A 25,856-nucleotide genomic window follows, 5' to 3' on the forward strand; every position below is an offset into this window, starting at 1 on the left:
GGAGCTCACCCCGTCGCGGGGTTTCGAACCGGCGACCTTCTGATCAGCAAGTCCTAGGCTCTGTGGTTTAACCCACAGCGCCACCTGCGTCTCGCTGTGGATGTAGAAGGCCCCAAATTCAATCCTCGGCATCTCTAGAGCCAGGAGAGATCCCTGTCTGCAACTCTGGACAGCTGCTGCTGCCGATCAGAGAAAACAATACTGACCCAGATGGACCCATGGTGTTACTTGGTTTAAGGCCCCTTCCTAAATTTCTATATTCCAAGTGATGCCTTTTATGTGCTCAGATAGCTTATCCCTGGGGACAACACAGAATGCGGGAAACTCAAGAATTTGGGGCTGAGTGGGGATTTTGGCTGGGGCCCTGTGCAAGGACGTCTGCTTGTGCGCTGTGGCTTTCTTCTCCCATGGGTGCCCCCCCAAATTGGATCACAGGGTTATGGAAAAAGCAGGGCATGGGGAGAAGAGAGTAATTGTTCTATCTAGCAAGCAGTGCCAGATTTACATATAAGCTAAACAAGCTATAGCTTAGGGCCCCACTCTCTTGGGGGCCCCAAAAAAAATTTAAGGGGGGAAAAGTGGATGTACATTTCCAAAATATAAGATAAAAAAAATGAAATAAAACCTACATACAGCAACAGTGGCAAATGGCTTTAGATACCTATTAGGTCCATAAATTACTATATGGCATATATTCAACACAAAAAACAGCAACAATTTGTTGTTGACAAAGGACAGCTGGACATATAAAGTGCCCCATTACCTTCAGTAGCTTGGGACCTCATCAAACCTAAATCTGGCTCTGCTAGCAAGCCATCATGCCTGCCTATAATTCTAGCACCTAATATGCACCTTATTGTTAAAAGCCCATGAATTTGTCCGATAAGAACATGGTTAGGCAAACTAAGGCCCGGGGGCCGGATGCAGCCCAATCGCCTTCTAAATCCGGCCAGTGGACGGTCAGGGAATCAGCGTGTTTTTACATGAGTAGAATGTGTCCTTTTATTTAAAATGCATCTCTGGGTTATTTGTGGGGCATAGAAATTCGTTCAATTTTTTCCCCAAAAAAATATAGTCCGGCCCCCCACAAGGCCTGAGGGACAGTGGAAGAAAAAGAAGAAGAAGAAGAGTTTGGATTTGATATCCCGCCTTTCACTCCCCTTCAGTAGTCTCAAAGCGGCTAACAATCTCCTTTCCCTTCCTCCCCCACAACAAACACTCTGTTAGGTGAGTGGGGCTGAGAGACTTCACAGAAGTGTGACTGGCCCAAGGTCACCCAGCAGCTGCATGTGGAGGAGCGGAGACGCGAACCCGGTTCCCCAGATTACGAGACTACCGCTCTTCACCACTACACCACACTGGCTCTCACGCCCCCTGGACCAGCCCCCTGCTGAAAAAGTTTGCTAACCCCTGGATAAGACTATGTGGTTCAGGGGAACCCAATATTCTGTGTCTCCGCTACCATACCTTATTTTCCTGATTGTCCCAACGTTGTTGGTTCTCACTCGAAACACATCCGTTTTGCTCCTCTCAAAGGCAGAGCTGCTCCTGAAATATACACATGCCCCCCAGAAAGCACAATTATTGAAAAGCAGGGGTTAACAGTGATCGTTACAGATGGTCTGCACATGCATTTCCACCACTCAGCTGACTCATCACCTGATAATTTGAACCTAAGTGTGGGGGAGGGCTCCCAATATCTATTGTAATGCTCAGCGGTGGCCATGAAGCCTCTGGCTCCTATTGGCTGAGTTGGTGGGAGGCATCAGAATGTCCATGAACATTCCAAGGCTGAGAGGATGAAAGAGGCAGCACGGAATTCTCACAGTCAGTCTCCCTTGAGGGAAGTGAGGGGTCATTTTGGCTGGGACAGACACCTCAGACTGAGGGTCACGCTGGGTGCGTCTTGTGCTTCTCCCAGTGTTTTGGTTTCTTGAATTGAAAGATAACATTGGAGGACGCGGTCAAGTGGAGAGGAGTACTGACAACCGAAGAATGCTGGCTACAAACCAGAGTAGCTGGTCTTACTGGGGAGAAAAGCAGGAAGCAAGGAAGAGTGAAGGCCGGGAATTTAAGAAAGAGAAGAGCAAGGGAAAGTTGGTACTAGGGGGAAAACGCTGATCCCGTGTTCTCACAAGTTCCACAGTGTGCAGAAACTAGGATCAGCTTGCTTCGTGAAGTAGTGGTGCTGCTATTATCTTTTCGTTGGTATGCATGGAAATCTAAGGTGTAGGACAAAACTCTCACTTTGGAGAGTTCATGTCACAGGTGAGATTTGAACCAGGGAACATCCTGAACACCTGCTCAGTCTCTTCCATTGCAACCCTATGCATGCCTACTCAGAAGTAAGTTTTATTGTTTTTACTCCCAGATAATTGTACACAGGATCGCAGCCTTAGGCAGAGCACTGAGTTGTGCCCAACATGGAGGGGGGTGTCGCACGTGTGTGATGTCACACGCATGATGCCACCACCCCCAACCCACCCAGGCTGACTCGACCCACCATCCTCCAGCCACCGCCAACCGCCTTGCCAAAGTAAAGGTAAGACCTTTATGAAGACGCTTCTCCCTGCTGCATTCCCAGTGGAGAACATGCCAGGGTGAAGACGCTTTCTCCCTAGTGGAGATCAGTGCACCAAAACCACCTCATAGGGCTGTTGTGAGGATAAAGTGGAGAGGGGGAAGAGAACTATATAAAAGGTAAAGGACCCCTGGACGGTTAAGTCCAGTCAAAGGCGACTATGGGGTTGCGGCACTCATCTCGCTTTCAGGCCAAGGGCGCCGGCGTTTGTCCACAGACAGCTTTCTGGGTCATGTGGCTGGCATGACTAAACCACTTCTGGCACAACAGGACACTGTGATGGAAACCAGAGCACCGTTTACCTTCCCGCCACAGTGGTACCTATTTATCGACTCACACTGGCATGTTTTCAAATTGCTAGGTTGGCAGGAGCTGGGACAGAGCAACGGGAGCTCACCCCATCACAGGGATTTGAACCGCCGACCTTCTGATCAGCAAGCCCAAAAGGCTCAGTGGGCTCCTTGGAGGAAGGGGGGGAATAAATGCAATCAATCAATCAATTCTAAGCCTCACTGGATGGCAGGCCTGGACAGGACCCACAGATGTCATCCAGACTGACTTACCCCCACCCCAACCTATAAAAATATAGATGCAACAGAAGCAGGTAGTGAAATCTACTTTGTGGGGAACTCTGGAATGGATGTTTCTTGTCTTTGATGACACACGGAGACATGCAAATTCCTGTATGTTTATGTGGGGAACGGGGAACCTATGGCAAAGACGTTTCATGTGACTTCAGCATGCCTTGTGGTGACCATTCTGTGAAGTGTGTCGCCAAAATGCAGAGGTGACGTTGCCATGCACTGGTGTGGCAGCACGCAGCCGTGAAAGGGAAAGAAGCAGAAAGCCTTGTGGCAACCAGAAAGGCACCACCTTTGAGGAAATGCATGGCATTTTGTGCAATCGGCGCCGTGGAGCGAAACAGGGGGTCTCAAATGTCATGCATTCCGCAAGGCGTATCATCCGTCAACGCTCCGAAAACAGCCCGCCGGGGAGATGCATGAGATTCCATCCTTTTGCCATATTCCGTAAACAGCGTGACAAATTTGGAGCGGGGCGTAGGCGTCGTGCTCTCTCGCCACCCTTGCTGCTGAATCAGTTATTACCGTCAAATGTTAGCTGGAGCTAACAGGCAGGAATAAATTCCTTCTGGTTTTGCCTGTGAGGTTTGTTCTGTTCTGTTTTGTTTTTGAGGAGACCACGGGGAAGAGAAGGACGGGAATTGGGAAGCCCTGAAAAGCAATTACGCTGCAGCGAGATTTCTGAGAGGGGTGACGCCTTGTCAGCGTATAACACCTGTGCTCAGAGATCGACACCAGTTGCTGATTTGCTCCCAGGTTAATTTCAAGGTGTTGCTATTAGTATAGGTAAAGGTAAAGGGACCCCTGACCATTAGGTCCAGTCGTGGCCAACTCTGGGGTTGCGGCGCTCATCTTGCTTTATTGGCCGAGGGAGCCGGTGTATAGCTTCCGGGTCATGTGGCCAGCATGACTAAGCCGCTTCTGGCGAACCAGAGCAGCGCACGGAAACACCGTTTACCTTCCCGTCGGAGCGGTACTTGCACTGTGTGCTTTCAAACTGCTAGGTTGGCAGGAGCAGGGACCGAACAACGGGAGCTCACCCCGTTGCGGGGATTCAAACCGTCAACCTTCCGATCGGCAAGTCCTAGGCTCTGTGGTTTAACCCACAGCGCCACCCGCGTCCCTCTGCTATTAGTATACAAAGCCCTTAATAATTTGGGACCAGTTTACCTACGAGATCACCTTGCCACATATTTGCCTGCTTGAGTGCAGAATTGGCACTGGTGCAGGTGACACATAATACCCCTTCCACGTTTGTAAAAACTCCATCATTTCGTGTGACAGCACCTACACTTCGGAACTCCCTGCTGATTGAGACCAAGCAGGTGCCTGTTCAGTGCCTGCTAAAAACATTCTTGGTTAGACAAGCCTTCACTCCTGATGTTTAGAAACGCTGGTGTGAATTTTAAACTGCTTTAGTATTTGAACTGCTTTAATGTAATTGTTTGCTGGTTTTATGGTTGATCTTTGTGCAAACTGCTTTGAGGGTTGTTGTTTTTACAATCAAACGGTCCATAAATACATCAAACAGGGTATTTATTTAATAAGAATTTTAAAAGGTCAAATGAGAAGCTGTTTTGGAAGAATGGCAAGCGATTTTTGTGACATTTGGCAAGGTAAGGTGGAGTGCAGTTGCAGGTTTAAGTCAGGAGAGAGTTAATTTCAAATGCCGAACAAGATTCCTAGGCATGAATGCTTAACGGCTCATTCTGGGGTCATAAATGAAACTGACTGGGAAGAGATTTGGGAGATGCATGAGAAAGTACTTTTTCAACATGGCAAAATAAAACAAAAATTCCTTTCAGTGACTGCTTAAAACCATTTTCTTTTTTTTCTGCTCTGAAAAGCCTATGTAGAATGCTGGCATATGTTTTAATCTCTCTTTCTTTGCTTACTGTTTATTTTAATCATCTTTGGAATGTTTTTAACTGTCTTTCACTGATAATTCTAGTGTGTTTGTTTGTTTTTGTAAACCTCTTAGAGGTTTTTATTACAATCAAGCAGTATGTAAATGATGCAAAATAAATAAATGAAAATAAGAAACATGTTGTTATGGCCGCTGCTGTGCAGCTGGAGTTTGTGTGGATGAATCTGTCATTTTATCTCAGGCCCCGTCTGCAGTAGACATTTAAAGCAGTAGTATGCCACTTTAAGAATCATGCCCCCGCAAAGCATCATGGGAACTGTAGTTTGTTAAGGCTGATGAGTGTTCTTAGGGGACTCCTATTCCTCTCACAGAGTTATAGTTCACAGAGTGAGTTTAGCAGTGAGTTCCTCTTTCCAGAGAATTCCGGGAATTATAATAATAATAATAATAATAATAATTTATTATTTATACCCCGCCCATCTGGCTGGGCCTCCCCAGCCACTCTGGGCGGCTTCCATAAAAACCAAAAATACAATAAAATATCACACGTTAAAAACTTCCCTGAACAGGGCTGCCTTAAGATGTCTCCTGAATGTCAGGTAGTTGTTTATCGCCTTGACATCTGCTGGAAGGGTGTTCCACAGGGCGGGCGCCACTACCGAGAAGGCCCTCTGCCTGGTTCCCTGTAGCTTTGCTTCTCGCAATGAGGGAACCGCCAGAAGGCCCTCGGCGCTGGACCTCAGCGTCCGGGCAGAATGATGGGGGTGGAGACGCTCCTTCAGGTATACTGGACCGAGGCCGTTTAGGGCTTTAAAGGTCAGCACCAACACTTTGAATTGTGCTCGGAAACGTACTGGGAGCCAATGCAGGTCTTTCAAGACCGGTGTTATATGGTCTCGGCGGCCGCTCCCAGTCACCAGTCTAGCTGCCGCATTCTGGATTAGTTGTAGTTTCCGAGTCACCTTCAAAGGTAGCCCCACGTAGAGTGCATTGCAGTAGTCCAAGCGGGAGATAACCAGAGCATGCACCACTCTCGCGAGACAGTCCGCAGGCAGATAGGGTCTCAGCCTACGTACCAGATGGAGCTGGTAAACAGCTGCCCTGGACACAGATTTGACCTGTGCCTCCATGGACAGCTGTGAGTCCAAAATGACTCCCAGGCTGCGCACCTGGTCCTTCAGGGGCACAGTTACCCCATTCAGGACCAGGGAATCCTCCACACCTGCCCGCCTTCTGTCCCCCAAGAACAGTACTTCTGTCTTGTCAGGATTCAACCTCAATCTGTTAGCCGCCATCCATCCTCCAACCGCCTCCAGACACTCACACAGGACCTTCACCGCCTTCACTGGTTCTGATTTAAAAGAGAGGTAGAGCTGGGTATCATCCGCATACTGATGAACACCCAGCCCAAACCTCCTGATGATCTCTCCCAGCGGCCGCATGTAGATGTTGAAAAGCATGGGGGAGAGGACAGAACCCTGAGGCACCCCACAAGTGAGAGCCCAGGGGTCTGAACACTCATCCCCCACCACCACTTTCTGAACACGGCCCAGGAGGAAGGAGCGGAACCACTGTATAACAGTGCCCCCAGCTCCCAGCCCCTCAAGACGGTCCAGAAGGATGCTATGGTCGATGGTATCGAACGCCGCTGAGAGATCCAGCAGAACTAGGAAACAGCTCTCACCTTTGTCCCTAGCCCGCCGGAGATCATCAACCAGTGCGACCAAGGCAGTTTCAGTCCCATGATGAGGCCTGAATCCCGACTGGAAGGGATCCAAATGGTCCGCTTCTTCCAGGCGTGCCTGGAGTTGTTCGGCAACCGCTCGCTCAATCACCTTGCCCAGGAATGGAAGATTTGAGACTGGGCGATAGTTGGCCATCGTGGCCGCATCTAGAGATGGTTTTTTAAGAAGCGGTTTAATAAATAATTAGGAGAACTTTGGGTCTGCTAACAACTCTTGTCACCCTTAACAAACTGCAAATCCATGATAGTTTAAAATAGTAACACATTGCTTTAAATGTCTGGTGCAAATATGGTCTCGATTTCTCATTTTCCCCATCTACAGTTCTCCGCATCTCTGCAGCAATTTATTATTTTGACAAAGAAGAAGAACCCTCATGAAAATTCATCAGCAAATTTCTCCTAATAAACCCATTCTTGTATGCAGTTTTGAATAATATGCACGTTTTTGCAAACAAGTCCCCCCTGAATTAATTAATTCCCTATGTTGTTTTCACTAATATATGCACTTTTGTACACAACGTTCGGTTGAAGAACCGTTACGCAACATTCAAAAAAATGCAAAATTTAAAGGATAGCTGTGTTTGACCTCACACATTTGTTTGAAGAGTGTGCATTTGGTGGTTTCTCGTTGAAATGAACACAAAACTAAATTTCTATCCCACCACCAGCTGGGGCTGATGGAAATGGTGGTCTGAAACATCTACAGTGTACTTGGTGCACTGAATGCATTTGAGTATTCTGAAATCATCTCCAGGTTGTTTCAAATATGGCAAAGAGGCCTGAAATTTCATGCATTTCCTTTACCATTCCCATATTATTTGTCTTTATAAGGTTTTCGTGTTTGAGTTGCTTCACTGGAGAAAGAAGATCTTTTGAGGGGGAAACTTAAAAGAGTTTCAGGTACCTCTTGTCAGCGCTGTAGACATGGAGAAAATGTGGCGTTATGGTATGAAATTAACATTTTCGGTGATACATTGACATCCACAGGAAAGCAATCAAGCATCATAGAGAACCTGGCGCAACACAAGAATGGGAGCCTAACAGTGCAATCCTTGCCATGGCTACTCATAAGTAAGTCCTAGTGGATTCAAGGGGGTTTACTCCCAGTAAGTGAGGTTTGGATTGTCCTTTAAGCCAATCCTTTACCCACTTAACGGGGACTAAGCCTCATAAGACTCCGTGTGACTTCCTTCGGAGTACACACCAGTAGGATTGTACTGTTGATCGTTCTCCGTTAGGACTATGGGGCCATTAAGAAAACAAACCGCTTTGTGGAAAATCTGAACATTGTACCAGCCATCTTCCTTGTTGCAGCCTGCATCTTAAGGGCTGTCACATGGAAGATGGAGCAAGCTCGTTTCTCCAGTTCCCAACCAATGGATTCAAGTTACAAGAAATAGGGCTGCCATACGTCTGGATTTTCCTGGACATTACAGGGATTTCAAAGACCAAAGCATAGCTGTCTACTTTTCCCTTTTCTTGAGAGGAATCCTATTCGGAAAAAGGGAATTTCCCTTAAAAAAAGGGAAAAGTTGACAGCTATGGACCGAAGTGATGTCCAGGGGGAATCTCTGGAAGACAGCATTTTCTCCTGGACAATATGGGGGTTTACTTAAAAGCTTAGCAACTTTTGGGGTGTCCTGGTTTTTACTTTTCGAAATACAGTGGTACCTCAGGTTAAGTACTTAATTGGTTCTGGAAGTCTGTACTTAACCTGGAGCGTTCTTAACCTGAAGCGGACTTTCCCATTGAAAATAATGGGAAGTGGATTGATCCGTTCCAGACGATGAAAAAACACTCCCTAAAACAGCAATTTAACACGAATTTTACTGTTTCACGAGACCATTGATCCACAAAATGAAGGCAATAATCAATGTACTGTACTATAAAATATATAAGACAGCATTTTAGATGGAAAAAAATTAAAATTTATTTCCAAACTCACTGTTTGGAGGGGGCTCAGGGTCCTCTTCCACAATCACAATCGGCTTGGTTCCCTGCATTCGTGGAGGCCTCAGAGAGCTCCTGAGGCTGGAGCCCAGTCGCAGAGCCTCTGCAGGCCCCATGGATGCCAGGGCTTGGCTCCCAGCATTCGTAGAGGCCTCAGAGAGCTCCGTAGGCTCCACCGATGTCCGGGTTTGCCTCCAGGCAGCGGTGAGGCCTCCAAGAGCTTGGACAACTTACTTCTGGATTATAATCATTCGTAACCCGAAAAAATGTAATTTGAAGCGTTCGTAACCCGAGGTACCACTGTATGGCAACCCTACCAGAAAGGCGATTCCGACTCAACATCAGGAAGAACTTTCTGATGTTAAGAGCTGTTCGACAGTGGAACAGACTCCCAGAAGAGATGGTGGTTTCTCCTTCTTTGGAGGTTTCTAAGCAGAGGTTGGATGGTCATCTGCCGGGGATGCTTTAGCTGAGATTCCTGCATTGCAGGGGCTTGGACTAGATGACCCTCAGAACCCCTTCCCACTCTACAATTCTATGATTCTATAAATTACCCACCCCTCTTTTTCATTAATGCTATGATTCTGACATCTTCTGATTCAGAACCACAGGGGCTCAGCCACCGTAGTTTTTGATTCACACAGTAGATCTCCTTCTACCAGTCCACAGTAGAAAGTGTCCTTTCATACTGCATCACGGTGTGGTACGCTGGTTTGACATCAACTGATAGGAAGTGCCTACAGAGGGTGGTGAATACAGCACAAGATATTATGGGCTGTCCCGTGAATCCGCTGGATGAAACAGCAGAAGAACGTTGCCTCAGGAGAGTGAGGAAAATTCTCAGGGATGATTCACACCCTGGCTAGCACTTTTTTGATCTCCTGCCCTCAGGCAGAAGATATAGAAGCATGATTAGTCACACCAACAGGGTAAAGAACAGCTTCTATCCATGGGCTGTTAGGCTGCTGAATGAAAAGATAACAACAGGGCAAGTGACTTTTGGGTTTGGTGGGTGTGCGTCAGTAAACGAGGGGAATTAGGACTAAGAGAGCTGAGTGGGGGGTGCTTGTGTAATCTCACTGTATACAAGTTGTACAAATCACAATAAAGTATTTCAATACAGTGGTGCCCCGCAAGACGAATGCCTCGCAAGACGGAAAACTCGTGTGATGGGATGATGAGCTGCTTGTGCGTAAAATCGTAGTCCCTCAGAGTTTGTGCAACTCCACAAACCTCTGTGTGTGACAGAGCTCCTCAGACATGTCTGCTCTAGTCACTTGCAGATTCCAACAGTGGTTGTTTTCGGAAGCGCTTCCAGCATAAAAGCTCCTTAACGGAAACACGTCTTCGGGACTCGCGGCGTGACAGCTTCCTGCGAGGAATGGGTCTCCCTATGGGAGCTTCTGACACCTCCCCACTGTTCTCGCTGGACGTGTCCCTGAGCCCTCCCTCTTGCTCGCTTTCCCTCAGAGATCCTCCCCTTTCCCTGCTAGTTCCTGCTTTAGCTGCTGCGTCTCTCTCAACCTTCGTGAGACTTTCCTCCAGAGACCCATCTCTCCCCCTGCTGGTCCCTGCTTCAGCTGCTGAGTCCCTCCCAGCCTCCATGAGCCCTCTCCCCACCTGTTCCTCCGATGGCAGTTCCCTGACAACTCGCTAGACAAAAGAGTTTTCCGTTTTGGAGGTGCTTCGCAAAACAAATCTCCTATGGGCTTGCTTCGCAAGACGAAAATGTCTTGCGAGTTCCTGCGGGTTTTTTTTCCTTCCCCCCTTTTTCTAAGCCGCTAAGCCGCTTATCAGCTGATCCGATCAGCAGATAAGCCACTAAAAGCCACTAAAAACCGCTAATAGCGCTAATAGCGCTAATCCACTAATCCATCAATGGGCTTGCTTCACAAGACGAAAAAACCGCTAGACGAAGAGAATCACTGAACGGATTCTTTTCATCTTGCGAGGCACCACTGTATTTCAATTCCCCTAAATCTGCTTGGATGTGGGCCTGTTGAATCTGTACCTAAATTTCATGACAAGCAGGACATATAACCATTTTACCATTCACACAGCTCACTTGTCACTATGCAATAGGCCTACACATGTCAAACTCGCCTCATTGCACCGAGCCCGTATGTTCTCATTCCAATTTATCTTTCCCTCAAAACAGGTATGCAAAACCACAGTCTCGCCTATTGACAATAACCACCCGCTGCACTTCAATGCGCTTTTAAGTGGCTCAGTTAATTATAGTACACTTTCTGCAAAGCTAGAGAATTGTCAGGATATGCGTTAGATGAGCTTTTACGTTTTGGGATGAGGGGGTAAGCGAAAAAGTTTTCTGAATGGGCATTTCAAAACAGAGCAGTAACAAAAGGATTAACACATGTATGGGTCTGTGCGTGTTTGGGTTATACATGCAGGGGTTGCTCGAATTTTCTCACAGGCTTCGCATGCATTTAGAATGTGCTGCATCCATCAGTGAATCAAGATATGTCGCAAACCAAAACCTCTCATATTAGCTTACTGCAGAGAACGCTGCTGAGTTCACAGATACCCAGCGAGACTCACTTGCTGGTCAGATGGGCTTTCGGAGTGATGCCAAATTCTCCGAAGAGAGTAACAAAGACATTGGCATCGGTCCCCGCTCCTCGGACGTCTCCTGTCACCGTCACGACTTCGTAGACTGTGGATACAAATTGGAGGAAATACATGAAACCAGCAGGAAGAATGTATCTTGCTCTCCAGGGTGGGGTGGAGCAACTGGTCAAAATGGACCCCACTGTCAAGATTTGAAACAAGATTCATTTTAGAGTAAGTACAGGATTCAGAGCAAAGATCTTTTCAATGCCTCACTTCTGAAAATATAAAAAGAGGAAGATTAGGACTGGAAGCAGAGATGAACAACTGTCAATTTTGTTGTGCCTCAGTTTCTCATTTTTCCAACCTCTCCATATTCCTGCAGTAGCTTACAATTTTTAAAAACAAGTCGTCATGAAAATTCATCATGGTATGCATTTTTGTGCTTTTAAACAACAAACCACTCTGTGATCTTCAGGTGAAGGGTGGTATGTAAAGTTATGAAATAATAATAATAATAATAATAAGCATTTTAGCGTACATTTCTCCTAATATATACCATTTTGCAAGCAGTATTAACTAAAATACACATTTTTGCAAGCAATCAAAATGAATTTTGGATCATCTTTGGAGTTTACTGAAAAAGAAATGTATTAATAAAAACTCATTTAAATGCTGCAGCCCTAGGAGTAAGTTTTCTACTTATTTTATACAGGGCTTCTGAAATAGTTGACAATTTCATGTAAATTTTGAGTGACTGGCAACCCTTTTATATAGAGTATCCTGGCACCCTCCAGAAATTTCAAACTATAACTCCCGTCAGCCCCAAGCAAAACACCTATACCAGCTGAGGCTGATGGGAATTGCAGTTGAAAACCTTGGTAAGACATCAGGTTGGCAAAGGTTGCTGTATCCTATATCTGCAAATCCAAGCACTGCAACCTAGAAGAGGCACACGCAGGAATTCCATGGGCTTTGTTATTCTTGATGAGCCACTGCAAAGTCAAATGGTATTATTTCTGACTCATTGCGTGATGAGTGCCTTGAGTCATTTGGAGTCTTAGCTGGGAGCAAAACATCGGTCTACCTTTCGGAAGCCAGGAAAACACATATTGGTTTCTTCACAGCGCTGGCAGATATTAGTTCAGAAACTGGCAGATTTTGTGATCTAATTTCAATTTCTGCTGGGCAGGGAAGCACATTTACCAGAGAGATGCCAAATTCACCCCACAGGTATCCATTGTGATTAGCAAGCAAGGCACCCTTTATATTGTGCTAGAAAGCGATGTATCTCTTCACCCTCTTTGCAAACTTGTAAAAGATATTTATTAAAGGTTTTAAACAATAAAATCACCAAACATCTAAAATACCATCACCAAGATACAACAAACAAAAAGAAAAAACAGAGAGAAACAAAAAGATAAACATAGAATAGAAAGAATACAACGAAATCAACTGTCTGTAATCATATTTCCATAATCTTTTGGACTTCCTCACATCTCCCTTTCCTGCATTCCCAGTTATAAAATTATAAGCAGCAATTTATCACCTTGTTTCAATTCTTATTTTGTAATTTTCAGATATTATGTCTCCGACTTTAGATATTTTTATCAAATACTTAAATACTTAATTTAAACATAATGTTACTCCAAATTTCATCTTTTTCTTAAACATCACATATTCTCATATTTCTTTCAACAAAATTGCTGATGCCATGTTGTTTTCTATCCTGCATCCTTAACATTCATACAGTTTATAATGTAATTGCACACTTGTAGAGGTACAACTATAGAAGAATGAGCACAGGTTCAGTTACAGAGGGGTGAATCTGTCAGTCTTGGTTTCTCTTTTTTTTCCAGTCTTACATGCAGTTCTCTGGATTTGCTCATAGGTTTGTGTGTTTGTTTGTTTGTTTATTTGGTTGGTTGTTTTTTAAAGTCTTCCTGAAAATTCACCAGCATAATGTGAACTTCTGCTATACCTCAGGCACGTCCAACAGGTAGATCGTGATCTACTGGTAGATCACTGGACGTCTATTGTAGATCCCTGGTAGATCCCTGGCTCAACAACTGTGACCTGAACCCCAAAAAAGGGGGTAGATCACTGACAGTTTTTAACTCTGTGAGTAGATCACAGTCTCTTGGGAGTTGGCCACCCCGATATACATCATGGGTCGGCAAACTAAGGCCTGGGGGCCGGATGTGGCCCAATCGCCTTCTCAATCCGGCCTGCAGACAGTCCGGGAATCAGCGTGTTTTTACATGAGTAGAATGTGCCCTTTTATTTAAAATGCACCTCTGGGTTATTTGTGGGGCATAGGAATTTGTTCATTTTTTTCCTTCAAAATATAGTCTGGCCCACCACAAGGTCTGAGGGACAGTGGACCAGCCCCCTGCTGAAAAAGTTTGCTGACCCCTGATATACATTTTTCTACACAATTCTTATTTATACAAAACAAGTTTCCCTAGAATAATTCATTTCTGTATGTGTGTATCTATATCTATATCTATATCTATATCTATATCTATATCTATATCTATATCTATATCTATATCTATATCTATATCTATATATCTATATAGATAGATGGATAGATATAGATAGATGATAGATGATAGATGATAGATGATAGATAGATAGATAGATAGATAGATAGAGATAGATAGATAGATAGATAGATAGATAGATAGATAGATAGATAGATAGATATAGATATATAGATAGATGATAGATAGATAGATAGATGATAGATAGATAGATAGATAGATAGATAGATCGATAGAGAGAGAGAGAGAGAGAGAGAGAGAGAGAGAGAGAGAGAGATGATAGATGATGATAGATAGATAGATAGATAGATAGATAGATAGATAGATAGATAGATAGATGATAGAAAGATAGATAGATGATAGATAGAGATATAGATATATATTGTGTACATTACTTTTCTGGAGAAGTTAGGCGAAGTGAAAATGTTGAGGGTTGGGGGTATGTGATGAAGGTTCTGGAAACCAGGCCTTGTGAGGAACAGTTGAGGGAACCGGGTATGTTTGGCCTGGAAAAGAGAACACTGAGTGGAGATATGATAGCCATCTTCAAATATCTCAAGGGCTGCCACAAGCTTGTTTTTCTCCTGCTCTGGAGGGTAGGACCCGAACCAATGGCTTCAAGTTACAAGAAAGGAAATTCTGACTCAACATCAGGAAGAATTTACTGATGGTTAGAGCTAACCAATAAATTCCCCATCCCTGTTTTTCATTGATGCTGAAGTATTTTTCAGCCCTTTGGTTTATTTTTACAATGCACATAGCAGATCTTCAGCAGTCAAATACTCAGTGATCTATCCTGTTAGGCAAAGATCATAAGATGACCTGGATGTTCGCCAAATTCTGTGTACAGATCTGTAGGAGCAGGCCATCCCCCAACCCAAACTAGTTTGCTAAGAAAATCCCCAAACTTGGTTCCATGGGTGACTCTGGTTCATCTCTCTGTGGTAGCTTATCTTAAAGTTTTAAGTGTCTATATGCTTATCGCAGGGACACGGGTGGCACTGTGGGTTAAACCACAGAGCCTAGGACTTGCCGATCAGAAGGTCGGCGGTTCGAATCCCCATGACGGGGTGAGCTCCTGTTGCTAAGTCCCTTCTCCTGCCAACCTAGCAGTTCAAAAGCATGTCAAAGTGCAAGTAGATAAACAGGTACCACTCCGGTGGGAAGGTAAACGGCGTTTCCGTGTGCTGCTCTGGTTCACCAAAAGCAGTTTAGTCATGCTGGCCACATGACCCGGAAGCTGCACGCCGGCTCCCTCGGTCAGTAAAGCAAGATGAGCGCTGCAACCCCAGAGTTGGTCACGACTGGACCTAATGGTCAGGGTTCCCTTTACCTTTTACCTTATGCTTATTGCATTTCTAAATTTTAAATTTATTGTTGTACATTGTTTTAAATGTTTGCTTTCCTTCTGGGATTGTACCCCCAAGTGTGTTTTAGAAGCTGGTCTCCGACCGTAATAAATTTATGTATCTATTTATCTATCTATCTATCTATCTATCTATCTATCTATCTATCTATCTATCTACCCAGTGGTCTACTGATCTGTTAAATATAAAATCAGATCATCCATCCACCCAGGTTTTCAGAAGCGGAACAGAAAGTCACACTATAAAGTCACACTTGCCTTTTCAGACCTACCCCAACAGAGCTGAAAGACAAGGTGTAAATTAATTAGTAAAGTGGTCCTCTTCATTTCCCTCATTATTGAATGCAGCCTGTTTTTAAATACATATCATCTTACAAGTATTCATTCCCTGTAATGTGCCTATGAAAGAGCAAGGCTCCTCACTGAGGCTGTTTAGATATTTCAGGTTGCCAGAAGCCTCTGACTTCCTAGAGCTACTTGTGCGAGATATCAAGGGCTTGATGCTTCTTGACAGCAAGACTGGGGATGAACAGAACTGCGTCCTGCAGGCAAGATGGATTCTTCCACTTCTCAGAGCTAAGAATCACATAGAATCATAGAACTGTAGAGCTGGAAAGGACCCCCAGAGTAATCTCTTCCAGCCCCCTCACAATGCATGGATTTCAGCTAAGGCAGCCTGGGAGTCATTCTGGACTCACAGCTGTCCATGGAGGCGCAGGTCAATTCTGTGTCCAGGGCAGCTGTCTACCAGCTCCATCTGGTACGCAGGATGAGACCCTATCTGCCTGCGGACTGACTAGCCAGAGTGGTGCATGCTCTGGTTATCTCCCGCTTGGACAACTGCAATGCACTCTACATGGGGCTACCTTTGAAGGTGACCCTGAAACTACAACTAATCCAGAATGCGGCAGCTAGACTGGTGACTGGGGGCAGCCGCCAAGACCACATAACACCACTCTTGAAAGACCTACACTGGCTCCCAGTATGTTTCCGAGCATAATTCAAAGTGTTGGTGCTGACCTTGAAAGCCCTAAACGGCCTCGGTCAAGTATACCTGAAGGAGCATCTCCACTCCCATCGTTCCGCCCGGACACTCAGGTCCAGCTCCGAGGGCCTTCTGGCGGTTCCCTCGCTGCAAGAAGCCAAGTTACAGGGAACCAGGCAGAGGGCCTTCTCGGTAGTGGCACCCACCCTGTGGAACGCCCTCCCACCAGATGTCAAAGAGAAAAACAACTACCAGACTTTTAGAAGACTTCTGAAGGCAGCCCTGTTTAGGGAAGCTTTAAATGTTTAATAGGTTATTGTATTTTAGTGTTCTGTTGGAAGCCGCTCAGAGTGGCTGGGGAAACCCAGCCAGATGGGTGGGGTATAAATAAAAAATTTTGATGATGATGATGATGATAATGATGACAGATGGCCATCCAGCCATCCAATCTCTAAAGAAGGAGAGTCCACAACCTCCCGAAGGATACCGTTCCACTGTAGAACAGCTCTTGCTGTCAGAAAGTTCTTCCTGATGTTTAGTTGAAATCTCCTTTCTTGTAACTTGAAGCCACTGGTTCGAGTCCTACCCTCCGGAGCAGGAGAAAACAAGCTTAATCCCTCTGCTATGTGACAGCCCTTGAGATATTTGAAGATGGCTATCATATCTCCTCTCAGTCTCCTCTTTTCAGGCAACCAGGGGTCAGCAAACTTTTTCAGCAGGGGGCCGGTCCACTGTCCCTCAGACCTTTGGGGGGGGGCTGGACTATATTGGGGGGGAATGATAATGAATGAATTTCTACGCCCCACAAATAACCCAGAGATGCATTTTAAATAAAAGCACACATTCTGCTCATGTAAAAACACGCTGATACCAGGACCATCCGTGGGCCGGATTTAGAAGGCGATTGGGATGGATCCGGCCCCCAGGCCTTAGTTTGCCTACCCATGGGCTAAACATGCCCAGCTCCTTCAACCATTCCTCATAAGGCTTGGTTTCCAGACCCTTCGATCATCTTGGTTGCCCTCCTCTGCACACATTCCAGCTTGTCGATATCCTTCTTAAATTGTGGTACCCAGAATTGGACACAGTATCACTGGATGGATCACTGCCTTGCCGTGGCAAAGGGGCTTGAATAACTCCTTCATGGATCACTGCCTTGCCGTGGCAAAGGGGCTTGAATAACTCAGAGAAGCTATGAACTATGCCAAGCATAGAAGAGAAGACTCCCTGGAAAAGACCCTGATGTTGGGAAAGATGGAGGGCACAAGGAGAAGGGGACGACAGAGGACGAGATGGTTAGATAGTGTTCTCGAAGCTACCAGCATGAGTTTGATGCAACTCCGGGAGGCAGTGGAAGACAGGAGTGCCTGGCGTGCTCTGGTCCATGGGGCCACGAAAAGTCGGACACAACTAAACGACTAAACAACAACAAATCACTGGATGGGGCAGCTGCAATAGTCCTGCATTGCAGGGGCTTCGACTAGATGATTTGCCCAATCCCTTCCAACTCTGCAATTCTATGATTCTGGAGGAATCATAGAATCATAGAATCATAGAATCATAGAGTTGGAAGAGACCACAAGGGCCATCGAGTCCAACCCCCTGCCAAGCAGGAAACACCATCAGAGCACTCCTGACATATAGTTGTCAAGCCTCTGCTTAAAGACCTCCAAAGAAGGAGACCCCACCACACTCCTTGGCAGCAAATTCCACTGTCGAACAGCTCTTACTGTCAGGAAGTTCTTCCTAATGTTTAGGTGGAATCTTCTTTCTTGTAGTTTGGATCCATTGCTCCGTGTCCGCTTCTCTGGAGCAGCAGACAACAACCTTTCTCCCTCCTCTATGTGACATCCTTTTATATATTTGAACATGGCTATCATATCACCCCTTAACCTCCTCTTCTCCAGGCTAAACATGCCCAGCTCCCTTAGCCGTTCCTCATAAGGAAGATAAAGATGGCCTCAGATGGAACCGACGCAAATAGCTGAAAGTTTACAACACATTTACGATTTCAAGCTTGCTTTCACAACAGGGTAGAGGGACCCTTTGTGATACAAAACGAATTAGAATTTTATTATTACCGTCACAGACCAGTTCCGGGTCACTTACAATATCAGGAAAATCATAAAACACAACAGGGATACATTGAATTGCAATTGGGTTTAACAGAGACAATTCAGATATAGCGGCAGTTTAAAAAGTATATTAAATATTGAACACTAAAATATAACCTAAAATTATCATTTAAAACCTTAATCATTTTGGTAGTATGGCATGTTCCCTAAGTTTTATGGCAGTCGCACAGAATTTGGCCACTGTGATACAAAACTTGCATAGTTGCATTTCATGCATTTAGGAACTCATTCCTTAATTATTTTATCATGCATTTTAACATGGTGCTCTGCTGTTGCGACCCACCTTGGATCAGGCCGTGGCCTGGTAGTGAATCCCAACCCATCAGCCAGAAGTCCACTGCCAACAGAGCAGAGGAACTATAAAGGTAAAGGTAAAGGGACCCCTGACCATTAGGTCCAGTAGTGACCAACTCTGGGGTTGTGGCGCTCATCTCGCTTTATTGGCCGAGGGAGCCGGCGTACAGCTTCCGGGTCATGTGCCCAGCATGACTAAGCTGCTTCTGGCGAACCAGAGCAGCGCACGGAAACACCATTTACCTTCCCACCGGAGCAGTACCTATTGATCTACTTGCACTTTGATGTGCTTTCGAGCTGCTAGGTTGGCAGGAGCAGGGACCGAGCAACATGAGCTCACCCCGTCGTGGGGATTCGAACTGCCGACCTTCTGATCAGCAAGTCCTAGGCTCTGTGGTTTAACCCACAGCGCCACCAGCGTCCACATTTTGTATGCATCACATCTATGAGCCACACTGGGAGGGAGCTGGTCACCAGCCACACAATTTCGTTTTCCCCATAATAACCCCAGTCCTAAGCGTGCAGCCAGCCCTATGACAGAGGCTGCTGCCTGGACTCAGCCTTTAGTCCTTTTCACATGTTATTATCTCAGGTGGATGATAACAAGTGGCCCACCCAAAAGGACTGTCGTACAAACTGAATTTTTGGTCTTTAATGCTATCATTTAACTTTATTCTTTGCTCCTCCTTCTGATTTATCTGGGGTGGGTTGTTAGGTGATCTGAATCATTTAGCGTTTTTGGTCATTGATTTTGTTGGTTTCTAAATGCTGCCTTGGGTGGTTTTTTAACTAGAAAAGTGGCTTATAAATATTTTAAATAAGTAAGTAAGTAAATAATTAAATGCAGTCCGCATCTTCAATGATCCTCACATTCGTCTCTCGTTACCCTTGCACCCTCCTTCCCAGTTTTTCCTTTGCTGTCACTCCAGCTGTCAAAATTTTGACTGTAGGCAGCTTGGGGCAGGGATTTTTTTGCTACTGTGCAAACCACCATTTTATTAAGCTATCCCAGTTTTGTCCCCCATTTCCCCAAGGAACTCGGGGCAGCATGCAAGGTCCAATCCAGCCCCACACTCCATTCCATCCTCACAACACTCCTGTAGGAGAGTCGCAACACCCCTGGGTGCCCGAGAGTCACTCAGTAAGCTTCATGACTAAGCAGGATATACACTGAGGTCTCCATCCATCACATCACACTGATCTGGCGCCTTGTCTTGTAAACCAAACCACTAAAACTGCTTTGAGCACCAGTGCAAAGGGATCCCTGATGCTGAGACCCTATAACCCAAGCCCTGAAAGACCTATACTGGCTCCCAGTATATTTCTGAGCACAATTCAAAGTGTTGGTGCTGACCTTTATAGCCCTAAATGGCCTTGGCTCAGTATACCTGAAGGAGAGTTTCCACCCAACTTGTTCAGCCCGGACACTGAGGTCCAGCTCTGAGGGCCTTCTGGAGGTTTCCTCCCTTCAAGAAGTGAGGTTACAGGGAACCAGGCAGAGGGCCTTCTCAGTAGTGGCACTAGCCCTCCCAGCAGATGTCAAGGAAATGAACAACTATCTGACTTTTAGAAGACATCTGAAGGCAGCCCTGTTTAGGGAAGTTTTTAATATTTGATGTTTTGTCATGCTTTTAATATTCTGTTAGGAGCTGCCCAGAGTGGCTGGGGAAACCCAGCCAGATGGGCAGGGTATAAATAATAAATAAATTATCATCATCATCATCTCTCCCGTCTTACCTTTTTTCTTGTTGTACTCATCTTCAGTTTCATGGCAAGAATCCGAGTGATAATCCCGAAGTTCTTGCTCATACATCTCAGCAAAATTCTCATCATCCTTTTTCTTCTTCTTCTTGTCTTTGTCCTTGGACTTCTTCCCTTTTTTCTTTTTCTTTTTCTTCTTCTTCTTTTTCCCACCATAGTCGTCGTCGTCTTCCTCGCTGTCACTCCACTCTTTCTTCTTCTTTTTCTTCTTCTTCTTCTCACTCCTCTCGTCCTCTTCATCCTCTGTCAAGCCCCTTCCTCTCTCCTGTTCCTCCTCATCTTCCTCATCTTCCTCCACCCCCTCGTCTTCCTCATCTGATGATCTGCTCATCCTCTCCCCCCAGTTATCACCTACACTTTGCCTTCTCTTTCCTCATCCCTCCACAACAGCCTTTCCTCTCAGGCTCTTTGGACTTCCCTCGAGCCTTCTTCCCTTGATTCTCTCCTCTGTATCCCTCCTTGCTCTTCTGCCTCTTGAAAGACGCTAGTTTCCTCTAAGCTTCCCCGAATCTGCACCTCCCTCGATGCCTGTGCTGTGGACTTCCTCCCCTGCTTGCAATCGATAATCCCATCAGACGGTCGCTTCTTTGACTGCCTTTAACTTTATCCCTCCTGTCTTCCACCTGTTTGGCCAAAAGGCCTCTTCTGCTCACATCTTTCGTTTCCTTCTCTCCTTTTCGGTTCCATTACTTATTCATTGGCCTGATCAGAGTTGCTTCCTCCACCTCCGTCGTCTTCGGCATCTTTTTTTAAAGAAGAGCTTTCCTCTCCTGAGATCAGATCTTGCCATGAGTCTACCATGACACACCTAGCCAATGAAAGCCAGAATCCCTTCAAATGTAGGTCAGGAAGGGAGCCTGTGATGAAATTCTCCCGTGGCCTGAGCCTAGAGAGAGATTTATGCAGTGGGGCAAGTTTACGCCACTCTCCTCACAGCCCCACTTTGAGCTTCAGAAGACTTGGCTACATTTGGCGTGGGAGAGGGGGGAGATTACCTGGAGCTCCTTCGGTCAGCTGACCCCAAGACAGACAGACAGGTGAAAAGAGAGAGAGAGAGAGCTACTTTATCTGGCTGGTTTGCAGTTCCTTCTCCATTATTCATGGGTCTCAGGATTGCTTTACAGCTGGGGACCTCAAACTTTGTGGCAGAGAAACTCCCGAAGTCGATGGGTGAAGTGCCATAGGTTAGGAGGAGAGCAAATACGTTGCCTGCGTGAGCTCCCAGGTTTGGTCCCCGAAATCTCTCAGTAAAAGGTAAAGGTAAAGGGACCCCTGACCATTAGGTCCAGTTGTGGCCAACTCTGGGGTTGCAGCGCTCATCTCGCTTTATTGGCCAAGGGAGCCAGCATATAGTTTCCGGGTCATGTGGCCAGCATGGCTAAGTCGCTTCTGGCGAACTAGAGCAGCGCACGGAAACACCGTTTACCTTCGCGCCAGAGTGGTACCTATTTATCTACTTGCACTTTGATGTGCTTTCGAACTGCTAGGTTGGCAGGAGCAGGGACCGAGCAAAGGGAGCTCACCCCTTCGCGGGGATTCGAACCACCAACCTTCTGATCGGCAAGTCCTAGGCTCTGTGGTTTAACCCACAGCGCCACCTGTGTCCCTGTGGGTCTCTCAGTAGCGCCACTGTTAAGCCGCCTTGAGATCAATTTTTGTCGTTGAGAAAACAGAATGTCCATATTAAATCAAATCAAAGAAGTGTTCGCACTTAAACTGCTAGTATGAAGTAGGAGCCCTATCAAAGAAAGGCTTTTGTTGTTGTTTAGTCGTTCAGTCGTGTCCGACTCTTCGTGACCCCATGGACCAGAGCACGCCAGGCACTCCTGTCTTCCACTGCCTCCCGCAGTTTGGTCAAACTCTGTATCTAAACTCTGTCTCTGGGATGCTCAGAGATGGAAAGAAGACAAAGTTTTCCCAACCAGAGAAGAATGGCAAACCAAAGTGATGGACTATGCTGAAATGGCAAAGCTCAGGAATCAAGAGGACAAAAACTTTACAAAAGAATGGGAGAAATTTATAAGTTGCTTAAGAGACCACTGTAAGCAGATGGAAACATGGGCGGGATTTTGACTTCACTTGTAGTGTAACAATTACTATGGAAAATATGGGTTTATACAATAGTTAGGGTTTGAAGAAAATGCAGTCTTGAATGTTTTAAATGGGACTCCAGGGAGGGGACGGGGGGAAGTCCTGAGATTCGGAGAAATCTCTGCATATGGATGTGTATTTGATTTTTTTCTTTATGATTTTGCATTGTAAAATCAAATAAAAATGATTTTCAAAACAAAAAAAAAGTATTTAAACTCTGCTAATTTTCTCCTCTGTGTTTATTACTTATTGCACTTCTAAACTGTGCTTCTTTTAAGAGACTCCCAGGGCAGATGACAAATGAACTCAAAAGTCTCGCTGTCACCTCATTCACTTGCCAGAGCAAGGAGAATCCATCAATTTCTCAGGTACTCCAGCAAATAGCATCATCATTCCTGCTCTCTGCGCCCTGCTGTGTTCCTCTACATCCTCCCTCCACTACGCCACTGCTAAAACCGTTCCTGGGCCACATCACTTAGAATTGTAGAATTGTAGGGCTGGAAGTGAACCCCAGGGGTCATCTAGTTCAACACCCCACAATGCAGGAATCCCAACTTGTGGTCCCCCATCCCATTTGAAACCATACTGAACCCTGCTTAGCTTTGCAAATGTGCTAGCAGTTCCATTGCTGCACCACTAGGTGGATTGCGGAGGAGAAGGAATGGATTGCACAATTAAATTATTCCTCTAAATATCCCCGTACATAGAAAACACGCACATTTCAAAGGACTAGCTTTCTACAGAAAATGTTATTTTTTATATATATACAGGTGTCAGGGAACTGCCATCAGAACAGGGGCGGGAAACAGAGGAGCAGTCGTGTTACAGGGAGCCTCCAAAAATCTTGCGAAGCAGTAATAAAATAATAATAATAATAATAATAATAATAATAATAATAATAATAATAATAATACTAATAATAATATGAACTCGTGGCTCTGCACTGTAAATAGTTTGCACCCAAAATAAAGCCTGTAAAAGACAGGTCTGAGTCCTGCCTGGTTACTCACGAGCAACCACCACTGCCATCTGACAGCAGGGATTTGGAACCCACAAGGGAAGGGAATTCTCATGCTGGATTTTTTAATGATCAGTGGTGTAGCATGGGTTGCCAGCTCTTGGGGCAGATGGACACACGCACTAGGGGGCAGGGCGTGGAGGCTGAGCGGAGCCTGCCGCACCAGCCCAGCCCTCACTTCTGGTACCGCCAGAGCGAACCCTCTCCACTGTGGCCAAGCAGGGATGCACTGTACTGCTTGCTTGTCAGCACAGAGGGAAGCCCAGCCAATCGACGTGGCCCTTGGCGGGTGAATCCCCCTGGCGCCAACGGAAAGGAGCACTAAGCCAGGCCATGCTGGGCACCACCACTTGCTCACCTCCCTTCATCCACCTGGGGAGCACGCCCAGCAAGGAGTGAGCAAGCGCTGGCTGGGCGGCCATTCAACCAGGGGTGTGCTGGTCCCGGGGGCTAAGCGAGAGACGAGGTTTGAGTCCAGTCCAAGGTCGAGGGTGCGGTATGGAGGCTGTCTGTCAAAGCTGTAGCTGGGTCCAAGGCAGGGAGTCGGATGAGGTCAGGAACTCTGGCAGAAGAGCAGGACAGAGTGCCGGCAGGAACAGGCTACCAACAATGTAGTTCCTGCAACCTGGGACTGGGCTGGCTGGCTTTTATCTGCCCCGAGGCACAGGGCGGCCCCGGTCCACAGGTGACTCGCCTCTCCTGGCCTGCAGACGAGCACTCCTCCTGCAGGAACTTAGTTCCCTCCACCTCTCTGCCCTGAGCCTCTGCAGCTCAGGAGAGGCTGGAGGGTCACCGGACCCAGAGGCAACCTCAGCTTCCCCTGACGGGGCTGAGAGTGGAGCACCTGCAGGCAATGGGTCCTCAATCACCTCCGGAGCCAGAGCAGACTCAGCTGGTGCCTGTACCTGAGGATCCAGCACAGGTGAGGACCCTTCAGGCTCAGGCCCCAGCCCCGGCTCAACTGGTTCTGGAGGCGGGGAATCCTGTGCAGGCTGGGAACCCTCAAGTTCAGCCTTTGAGTCCGAATCCCAGGCCATCTCAGGGGGGCAGGGATGCAGCAGCAAGGCCAGGCCAGGCCAGGTTCTGGGGCCCAGAGACCCCTGGCAGCAGGCAGGTAAGGATGGGGAGCTGTGGCAAGGGCCCGACAGGATGCTCCAGGGCGACACAGGTTTCCTCCAGAAGCCAACGCCTGTGTAGGGGCACCTGGTGCGCAACCCCTCAAAATTGTGCTGCAGCAGCCTTAAACACCCCATACACACACGCGCTATGGCCCTGTTTTTGATGCCTCTCTTCAAAGACTCCTTTCAAAGGTCTCTGTCATGGAAAAACAATTCTCTTTCAAAAAAAGAAAAGATCAGCCGTTATTTCTCACAAGCGCAACCTTATTTACCCATGGCACACCTACATCCTATCATCAACAGTAAATTGCTCTGAATTTCAACTCATTTTTAAAGTCTTTTCACTTGCAATCTGGTGAGAATAACAGTGAGCAAATATGCAGATTAAAAGCCAGTGTCCACAATCAAGCGTTTGAGTTTTCCCACCCGGGGCAATTAAATCAAAGATCAGAGTTCTTCCATCAAAGCCATTGTCCCTGCCGACATACCTGCCGTAATTAAATTAAAAGTAATACACTGAAGAACGCCGCAATGCCTTTTATTCTTTCGTTCTTTCTTTGAATAGCAGAACAGGGGAAGCCGTGCAACAGAAGGTCACCGATGCATAAAGAATGATCAGGCAAGAGCAACCAAGTTAACAGCGAGACCATCAGCTTAAAACCGTGGCTCCAATTGTCATTGGCTTTCCATAGGAAGCTCTCAAGCCATGTTCTGCGCTCCCAGGCAGCACACAAAATGACAGAGTAGAAGAAGAAGAAGAGAAGAGTTTGGATTTGATATCCCGCCTTTCACTCCCTTTAAGGAGCCTCAAAGTGGCTAACATTCTCCTTTCCCTTCCTCGCCCACAACAAACACTCTGTGAAGTAAGTGAGGCTGAGAGACTTCAGAGAAGTGTGACTGGCCCAAGGTCACCCAGCAGCTGCAGGTGGAGGAGCGGAGACGCGAACCCGGTTCCCCAGATTGCAAGTCTACCACTCTTAACCACTACACCACACTGGCTCTCTCATAACCCTAGTTGACATTTGATACTCGGTGGGGGGCACGGTGTGCTGGGTCCTGCCCTCAAAATCATGTGGCTTTCTTCACACCATAGTAAATTTTACACGCATGGAGTATCTCAGACACTCGAGTGCCCCTATTTTCCAGGGACAGTCCCAGGTTTACAGAAGCAGTCCTGGTTTCTGATTTGATCCCAGAATGTCCCACTTTTCTTTAGATAAAGGGACCCCTGACCATTAGGTCCAGTCGTGG

The 25,856-nt window shown here is 46.4% G+C and overlaps 1 protein-coding gene across 6 annotated transcripts in view; it reads right to left on the reverse strand.

The window, feature by feature from the left end:
• LOXHD1 (lipoxygenase homology PLAT domains 1) overlaps nucleotides 1–25,856 on the reverse strand; it is a 196,146-nt gene that overhangs the window by 153,754 nt on the left and 16,536 nt on the right. For 5 of the 6 annotated variants that reach the window (XR_014224459.1, XM_082241742.1, XM_082241744.1 and 2 more), the window contains exons 1-3: nucleotides 20,355–20,662; nucleotides 11,283–11,397; nucleotides 1,468–1,548 (exon numbers count right to left, since the gene is read on the reverse strand). Coding sequence is in view for 5 of the 6 variants with exons in the window: in XM_082241742.1 (XP_082097868.1) it covers nucleotides 1,468–1,548; nucleotides 11,283–11,397; nucleotides 20,355–20,430 (272 nt within the window). In the remaining variant the exon portion in view is untranslated. Of the gene's footprint in view, nucleotides 1–1,467; nucleotides 1,549–11,282; nucleotides 11,398–20,354; nucleotides 20,663–25,856 lie in introns of those variants that run through there. The other variant, XM_082241741.1, reaches the window with a different exon arrangement.

The sequence above is a fragment of the Podarcis vaucheri genome, assembly GCF_965113315.1.
Source record: "Podarcis vaucheri genome assembly, chromosome: 11".
NCBI classification, from domain to species: domain Eukaryota; kingdom Metazoa; phylum Chordata; class Lepidosauria; order Squamata; family Lacertidae; genus Podarcis; species Podarcis vaucheri.